Source organism: Mastomys coucha, unplaced genomic scaffold (genome assembly GCF_008632895.1).
Source record: "Mastomys coucha isolate ucsf_1 unplaced genomic scaffold, UCSF_Mcou_1 pScaffold12, whole genome shotgun sequence".
Lineage (NCBI taxonomy): Eukaryota > Metazoa > Chordata > Mammalia > Rodentia > Muridae > Mastomys > Mastomys coucha.
Window position 1 is genome coordinate 30691604 of NW_022196894.1, and position 8317 is coordinate 30699920.

The 8317-nt window shown below is 42.8% G+C and overlaps 1 protein-coding gene across 4 annotated transcripts in view; it reads right to left on the bottom strand.

Moving 5' to 3' along the window:
* Iqcg (IQ motif containing G) overlaps nt 1–8317 on the bottom strand; it is a 104451-nt gene that overhangs the window by 30306 nt on the left and 65828 nt on the right. For all 4 annotated transcript variants that reach the window (XM_031363695.1, XM_031363698.1, XM_031363697.1 and 1 more), the window contains exons 2-3: nt 6471–6541; nt 3057–3324 (exon numbers count right to left, since the gene is read on the bottom strand). In XM_031363695.1, the coding sequence (XP_031219555.1) occupies nt 3057–3324; nt 6471–6478 (276 nt within the window). In that variant the 5' untranslated portion in view covers nt 6479–6541. The remainder of the gene's footprint in view (nt 1–3056; nt 3325–6470; nt 6542–8317) is intronic.

An 8317-nucleotide genomic window follows, 5' to 3' on the forward strand; every position in this document is an offset into this window, starting at 1 on the left:
ACATCACACAAAGAGAACTATTATGCCAGAAAATTTTGTAGGTGAAAAATCACTATTATAAACCAGAATAAGACTGTGAAAAAGTTTCATTCTTCCAACTGTGGGTCCCAAGGATCAGACTCAGGTCATTAAGCTTGCCATGAACCTTGTGCCAGGCAACAGAGGCCATGAGATATAGACTGCTTAAACTCACTGAGCCATCTCACCAGCCTGGCCTGGAATTTTCTTTTTCTTTGTTTTTTAGATTCATTTATTGTTATATGTAAGTACACTGTAGTTGTCTTCAGATACACCAGAAGAGGGCATCAGATCTCATTATGGATGGTAGTGAGCCACCATGTGGTTGCTGGGATCTACACTCAGGACCTTTGGAAGAGCAGTCAGTGCTCTTACCAGCTGAGCCATCTTACCAGCCCCCAGAATTTTCTATGTAGAGCAGGCTGTCCTCAAATTCACTGAAATCTTGTCTCTGCATCCCCAGTGCTAATATTATAGACATGAGCTCAAAAATGCCCAGAAGTCATTGTTGAAAATATAATCACTGACATGTTAAGGTGAATAAATTCAATAACAAAACCAGTTATTTTTTTATTAAAGCTTTAGTGGGTTGGACTGATGTATTCAAATATTAAATTTTGTACCCCAAGGTCTTGTTGTTCCAATATGAGCAGATCCTCAAGTATACCAACTTTTGTTGTATAAACTTTGCCCCCCCCAAGTTATCCATGATTGGTTAATAAAGATGCCTACAGCCTGTTGGTGGATAGAAGAGAGGTAGAGGTAGGTAGGGCTTCAGTTCCCAGGTTTGATGTCTGAGGTAGGGACCATGAGGGAAAGGAGTAAGAGGAGGAGCAAGGAAGAAGTTGCCATGGGGTAGGTAGATTGAGAGCATGCAGCCATGAACAATTGCTTATGGGAGTAAGAGTGGCCAGATGGAACATGGCAAGTGATATCTGAGGGTTACTGACAGGGAAGTAGACACCATGGTTTACAGGTTGATATCTGCCCAGTTCTAGTGCTTTAAGGCTTATTAGAAATATAAAGGAGACAAGGCTAGGCTGATTCCTAGACAGACTTCAAATTGGCAGTTCAGGAGACTAGGCCTAAATCTCTATTTCCAAGAACTGGGCAATTCCGAGCAAGTCCAGGACTCAGAAGCTGCCATGTCACCTGGCCTGAGGCAAGGAGAATGGGTCTGCAGCAGTTTCCAGACCTCCCCAACAACAGTTTCCAGCCCCAACACCACGCTAAAGGATTGTCAGTTGTCTTAGGGTTGTACTGCTACAAACAGACACCATGACCAAAGCAAGTCTTGTAAGAAAACAACATGTAATTGAGGCTGGCTTATAGCTTCAGAGGTTCAGTCCATTATCATCAAGGTAGGAACATGGCAGCATCCAGGCAGGCATGGCACAGGAGGAACTGAGAGTTCTACATCTTTATCTGTAGGCTACTAACAGAATACTGGCTCCCAGGCAGCTAGGACTAGGGTATTATAGTCCTCACCCACTGTGACACACATACTCCAACAAGGCCATACCTCCTAATAGTGCCACTCCCTGGCCTAAGCCTATACAAACCATCACATCCTAGTAGAGATGGACCCAACAGATTAATATAGAGGTCACTTACCCTGGAATTCCCAAATGTGCTTTTACTTATTTTTTTAAAAGATTTTTATTTATTTATTTATTTATTTATTTATTTATTTATTTATTTATTTTATGTGTATGAATACACTGTAGCTGTACAGATGGCTGTGAGCTATCATGTGTGTGGCTGCTGGGAAATGAACTCAGGACCTCTGCTGGCCCCGCTTGCTCGCACCCTGCTCGATCCAGTGTAATTCACTGTAGCTGCCTTCAGACACACCAGAAGAGGGCATCAGATCTCATTACAGATGGTTGTGAGCCACCATGTGGTTGCTGGGATCTGAACTCAGGACCTTTGGAAGAGCAGTCAGTGCTCTTACCCGCTGAGCCATCTTACCAGCCCCCTAATGTGCTTTTAAATCAGGTCTGAAAGCTTACTAGGTTGTCTCCTTATTTGGTAATGGGAGACCCCAGCATGCTGGACTTCTGCAGAATTAAACACTCTTTGTGTTTACATACTATTTGAGACCAGGGTATCATTCTACAGCAAATCATGGACCCTTTCGAAGGTTTTATGTCTTTTATTTGGGAATTAAATGATCTAAGGTGGGGTAAAATCCCCCAAATAAATATTACCACAACACAAGCAGTGTTGGTAGGGTCCAGATGAATCTCTTTCCCCCTACTGTCTACTTGGCTTTTAGGAGAAAAATCTTAAAATGTGATCTCAATATATGTACAGCAGCCCCACAACATCCAGAGGATAGGTTCCAGAGCATCACTGGCTACTCAAGCCCCTTAAATAAAGCTAGTGCAATATTGGCATATAATCTATGTAAATGCTCTCTACATTTAAAATAGGCTCTAGAGTGCTTATGAAGTTGAACACAATATACAGTTGTTATACTGAAATCTTTAGGAAAAGGTGATGAAGGGGAAAACTCTAACATAGTAAAGACCAAACTTTTCCAAATTTTGTTTGTTTGTTTGTTTGTTTGTTGTTTGTTGTTTTTTGAGACAGGGTTTCTCTGTATATCCCTGGCTATCCTGGAACTCACTCTGTAGACCAGCTGGCCTCGAACTCAGAAATCCATCTGCCTCTACCTCCCAAGTGCTGGGATTAAAGGCCTGAGCCACCACTGCCCAGCCCAAATATTTTTTTACCAGAAGTTGTTTGATCCAAAAATCCAGGATCTGTGTAAACTGAAGGCTGTCTGTGCTGTATTTACACAGACTTAGCTCACAGCCTTTGGATTGATGCCAATATACTGCAGAAGCACACTGAAGTACCCTAAGCTCTATGTCACTTTTTCCATTTTGACTACACATCTCAAAGAACTGTGATATGGCCCTTTATTTTTTGTAAATGTGCTGCTTCCAAGCTAAATTGAATGGCCCAGGTAGTATAATAATGGAGAGGCTCAAAGGAAAGAGGACAAGATGGATAGAGGTAAGTGTGCTCACCTGGCTGAGGCTCTGCCTTCTTTCATACTGAATCGGAATGATGTAGCCTAGAATAGAGAGCTGGTCAATGATGTCCTCCATGACTGCAGACACCCTCAGCACATCTAGAAGGGACAATGACTCTATGACTTCTGGAGAGGTCTCTTCTTCTTCTTCATAATCTAGATCTTCTTCTAGAGCTTCAGGTGGCTCTCCGGTCACCACCACAGCAACCTCAGGTTGTAAAATCTCTGAAGGAGACTCCAAGGCTTCTACCTCTTCCTTAAAGCTGAGAGAAAACAAAGATTAAATCATTACTTACCCTCAAAAACACAGGAAGCATGTTGCCCAGGACTAGCCTTGGCTTGGAGAGGCATTCTGAGAGAAGGGGTGTCTGAGAGCACCGAAACAAAGGACTCCGAGTCAAATCGTGGGTCCAAGCTGACGGCCTATGTTCTGCTGGAGACAGCTTTCCAGACAGCAATCTCTATTTTCTACACTCTCTGGAGATCTCCAGACAGCTTTATGTTCTGCTCAGTGCAGCTTTCCAAGCAGTTCTCTCTTGGTATTCTTAAAAATTCTCTGGATAGCTTTTCTCTTTGCAGACCCAAAGTCCAGTTTTTTATTTACATATCAATTCACTCAAGCACTTCAGATTCCCTTTTGATTATCTCAAGAATTAGTATCCCAAGATCCCAGCCCCTTGATTCTTAGGAGACAGCAAGCACATTTTTTTTAAAATATTGCAAAAGAATTCAGATCTGTCTGCCTCTGTAAAGTATACAGGATAAGCTAGCTGGGTGAGATCCCTGAAATTACCATTTCTATCTTGTCTGGGCCTGGACCTGAACTTGAGAGGTTAAGTTTAAGTTTTCAAACTGTACTGTGGGAACTTAGTTGAACTCAATGGGAGACCAGCTCCCGGAACTTAGAAACAATGGGAGAGGGCCTGGAGAGATGGCTCAGCAGGTAAGAGCACTGACTGTTCTTCTGAAGGTCATGAGTTCAAATCCCAGCAACCACATGGTGGCTTACAACCACCCATAATGAGATCTGACACCCTCTTCTGGTGCTGTCTGAAGACAGCTACAGTGTACTCACATATAATAAATAAATAAATCTTTAAAAAAAAAATGAAAAAAAAAAGAAAAGAAAAGAAAGAAACAATGAGAGACCAGCTCCCAGAACTTAAAAACAAGACCAGGATGACTTGGCAGAAAAAAAGAAAAAAAGAGGTAACAAACAATTGCCAGGTGGCTAACCTGCTCCTGAACCCTAGCATAAGCCAGCACCAGTCAGAGACCACCCCGTACTTTCCTTTGCCTTAGTCTCCCCTCTGCCCCAGCAACTGTGTAGGTATAAAAACCTGTTTATATTTTTGCTTGGGGCCAGACTCCTCTACCCCTGCATGGGATATGCGCTGAGTCTCACCCAGCGCTGAATAAAAGAGCCTCTTGCTGATTGTATCAAGTTGGCATCTTGATGGTGTTTGGGGTCGTTGTTCCTGAGCCCTGAGAGTAGGGTTCTCCCCGATTTTTCCAGAAAAATTACATACACTCTCTGTCCTGGGCTGACTTTGAACTCAAGAATCTGTTTGCCTTTGCAAGCAAAAACAAAACAAACAAACAAAAAGAACAAAAAACTTAGCTGGGTGGGATTTCCTTCACTCACCACTCCCTAAATCTTTTTGTCTCCTTCCTTAGTATCTTTCTAACAAGTTGGCTCACATTGCAGCTGCTTCTGCTCCTTTAGATCTGTAAAGCTCCTTATACAATTCATATTGCATCCTTATATTTTATTTACATAGTTGAGGAATTATATATTTTTGAACTCATGTTTTCAGAGTTCTTTCCCACAGCCTTACAGGCTGTCCTGAAGGTTCCAGCATTTACCATTTTGCTGAGACATAGATACACCCTCACCTCCCAGACTCATGCTGTTTCTCATTATCATGGAGTCATTAATGTTAACAGGGAAGACATTTCTCAAATGAGGAAAATGAAAATATGTACATTATTATATAAACCAGCCTTACTCACAGCAGGCACTGACACTCCTAGAGGCCCACGTCTACTGGCCCTGTCCCAGGGGCAAGAACCATGTCATTCTACCCCTACCAAGGCCATGCTGGACTCGGCAGCATGCAGATCAACTCCTGTGAACTTCATGTTGTCATATAACATAACCTTTACAAAAGATTGAGGCAGGGGAGTTGCATAGGATTCTGCCGAAGACCCTCGAGTAGGACCAACCAAAGGCAATGTTATGACTGGTAAAGTCATGCTGTTTGCTTATGCTAATGCATTTGAATTTGAGCCACAGTTTACTTTATTTGAAAGCACCATATTCAGATATTAATCTCTAGGGCCTCATAAGTACTGAGAGACAGAACATGTTAGCCAGCCTCCAAGGTGGCCCACATAATTCTTTCTGGTCCTTTTGCCCTGCTATCATTTTCCCTACACTAAGTGGGGAAACCACAAGGATCTATTGGGAGAAAAAGTATGAGTGAGGCAGTAAATAACATGGCTGCTTCTGGGCTGGTGAGATGGCTCAGCAGGTAAGAGTACTGACTGCTCTTCCGAAGGTCCTGAGTTCAGATAGGGGATGGGGTTGAGGGGGGAGCGTGGGGCAGGGGCCAGTGAGCTGTGCCAGACCAAGTGGGCCGGAACAAGCAGGCTGGAGTGAGCGGGCCAGAGTGAGCCAGGCCGGAGCAAGCAGAGGTCCTGAGTTCAATTCCCAGCAGCTACATGATGCTCACGGCCATCTGTACAGCTACAGTGTACTCATACACATAAAATAAAATAAATAAATCTTAAAAAAAAAAAAACAAACCATGGCTGTTTCTATCTCACTCAAAAGCTCACTCCCAGGGAAGTGCTTCCTCTGTCATGAGGACCCTTAAGGTGCCCGCCAACTCTAACCTTCTGGTTAACATGGTCTACTTGATTGCATCTAGAACCACCTAGGAGATAAATGTGTGGACATGGCTGTGACGGATTTGTAGACTAGGTTACTTGAGATGGGAAGACTTACCTGATATAGACGCAATAAAAGAGAGAAACCAAGCTGAGCCCCAGCATTCATTTCTCTCTGCTTCCTGACTGTGGATGGCACGCGACCAGTTCCTTCTGCTCTTACTACCACACCTACCTCGCCAAATGTGAGCCAAGACAATGACTTTCATGTCTTTCGCAAACTGCTTTTTCTCTGACATTTTGTCCCACAGATGAGGGGAACTAAGTGGCACAGACCCCATACCAGAACCATTTGCTAAATGCTCCTAAGGCCCAACCCATAGCAACTCTGAAATGACAAGATGTTTGCATTTTAGGTCATTACATGAGTTTGTTATGTTGTTACAGATAAATAACCCACAGAAGTTAACAAACGATGTAATGCAACAGTACATGGACAAACAAACTTGGAACATACTCTTCCATTCTTCCTCAGTTACTTTCCTTGCCCTCTGAGGTAGATGTATAATTTCACAAGAACGAAGTAACCTAAAGTAGAAAAGAAACACTGATATCACTTCAAGGGAATGCTCATTTTTCTTTCCTCTATTCCCAGACTCTTTTTGTAGAAAAAAATCAGAGTCCCAAGAGCTATGGCTTGTCTCCTCCTCCTCAGGAGAGCAGTCTCATAGGATGCAGGCTTTTTTTGTCGTTGTTGTTTTTCTTTTTTCGAGACAGGATTTCTCTGTATAGCCTTGGCTGTCTTGGAACTCACTCTGTAGACCAGGGTGACCTTGAACTCAGAAATCTGCCTGCCTCTGCCTCCCATGTGCTGGGATTAAAGGCGTGTACCACCACCTCCCGGCTGGATGCAGGCTTATTAAGTGGCTGGCTCCATTACTGGTCCACCAAAACAGAAGTTATACTCAAGGTAGTCTTTTGCCTCTTCTTACGGTAAATTGACATCTAACCCAATTTTAGTATCTGTCCTTGTATTCTGATTTTGACTGGTAGTTACTAGAGAACAGATTTATTTTTGATTCTTTAATTTCTTCTATTATTCTCACCTCTATATTGTATTAAGTGGTTGTGCTCTGCTCTGTCAGAAAACAGAATTTATTGCAACTTGACTTAGAAAAAATCAAGATTATGTTTGGCAAAACTGCATTTTGTTTTAATTAAATTTTCTCTGCATTGGTATTTTGCTTGCAGTATGTCTGTGTGGGGATGCCAGGTTCCCTGGAACAAGATTTACAGACAGTTGTGGACTGCCATGTGGAGGCTAGGACTCGAACCTCTGTCCTCTGGAAGAGTAGCCAGTGCTCCTCAACTGCTAAGCCATCTCTCCAGGCCCAGAAAACCTACATTAATCCTGGACATCGGTTTCATAAGTTATTACTCTATAGAGCTGGTCATGGTGGGAAAAGTATGTAATTACAGTATTTGGAAAGCGGAAGGGCACACGAGGCCATCCCTGGCTCCATATAGGGAGTTTGGGGCCGGCCCAAGGCATATGAGACCTCGTCCTTCCTGTTAATGGCTTTTTTTTTTTTTTAAATGAGTATGTGCCTGCTTGTCCCTATGCCACTGTGTGCGTACAGCAGATTTCCTAGAGCTGAAGTTATAGGTAGTAGTGAGTCCCTGATGTAGATGCTGGGAATCATACTGAAGACCACTTTGAAAACAGTATATACTCTTAAACATTGAGCCATTTCTTTAGTCCCTGTCTTTTTTTTTTTTTTTTTGGTTTTTCGAGACAGGGTTTCTCTGTATAGCCCTGGCTGTCCTGGAACTCACTCTGTAGACCAGGCTGGCCTTGAACTCAGAAATCCACCTGCCTCTGCCTCCCAAGTGCTGGGATTAAAGGCGTTCACCATCACCACCCAGCTAGGCTAGTCCCGACTAGTCCCTGTCTTAAAACAAAAGAAAACAACAACAAGTTGCATGTAAAATCTAGCTCCAGGGAGTCTGAGGTCATCTTCCGACCCCTAAAAACACACACATACATGTGGAATATACTGTTTATGCATACATAAATAGGTTTTTTTAAAAGGAAGTTTTGACCTTTTAACATGCCACACGTCTTACCTGCTTGTTGTCTTGGGGTTTTTTTTGGGGGGGGGAGGGGCAGGAATGAGATTTCTTACTCTGTAGCTCAGGATATCCTTGTACACATTATTTACCTCTTACTGGCCTGAAACAGAGCAATCTTCATACTTCAGCTTTATTTTATTTAATTAATTAATTTATTTATTTATTTTGGTTTTTCGAGACAGGGTTTCTCTGTGTAGCCCTGACTGTCCTGGAACTCACTCTGTAGACCAG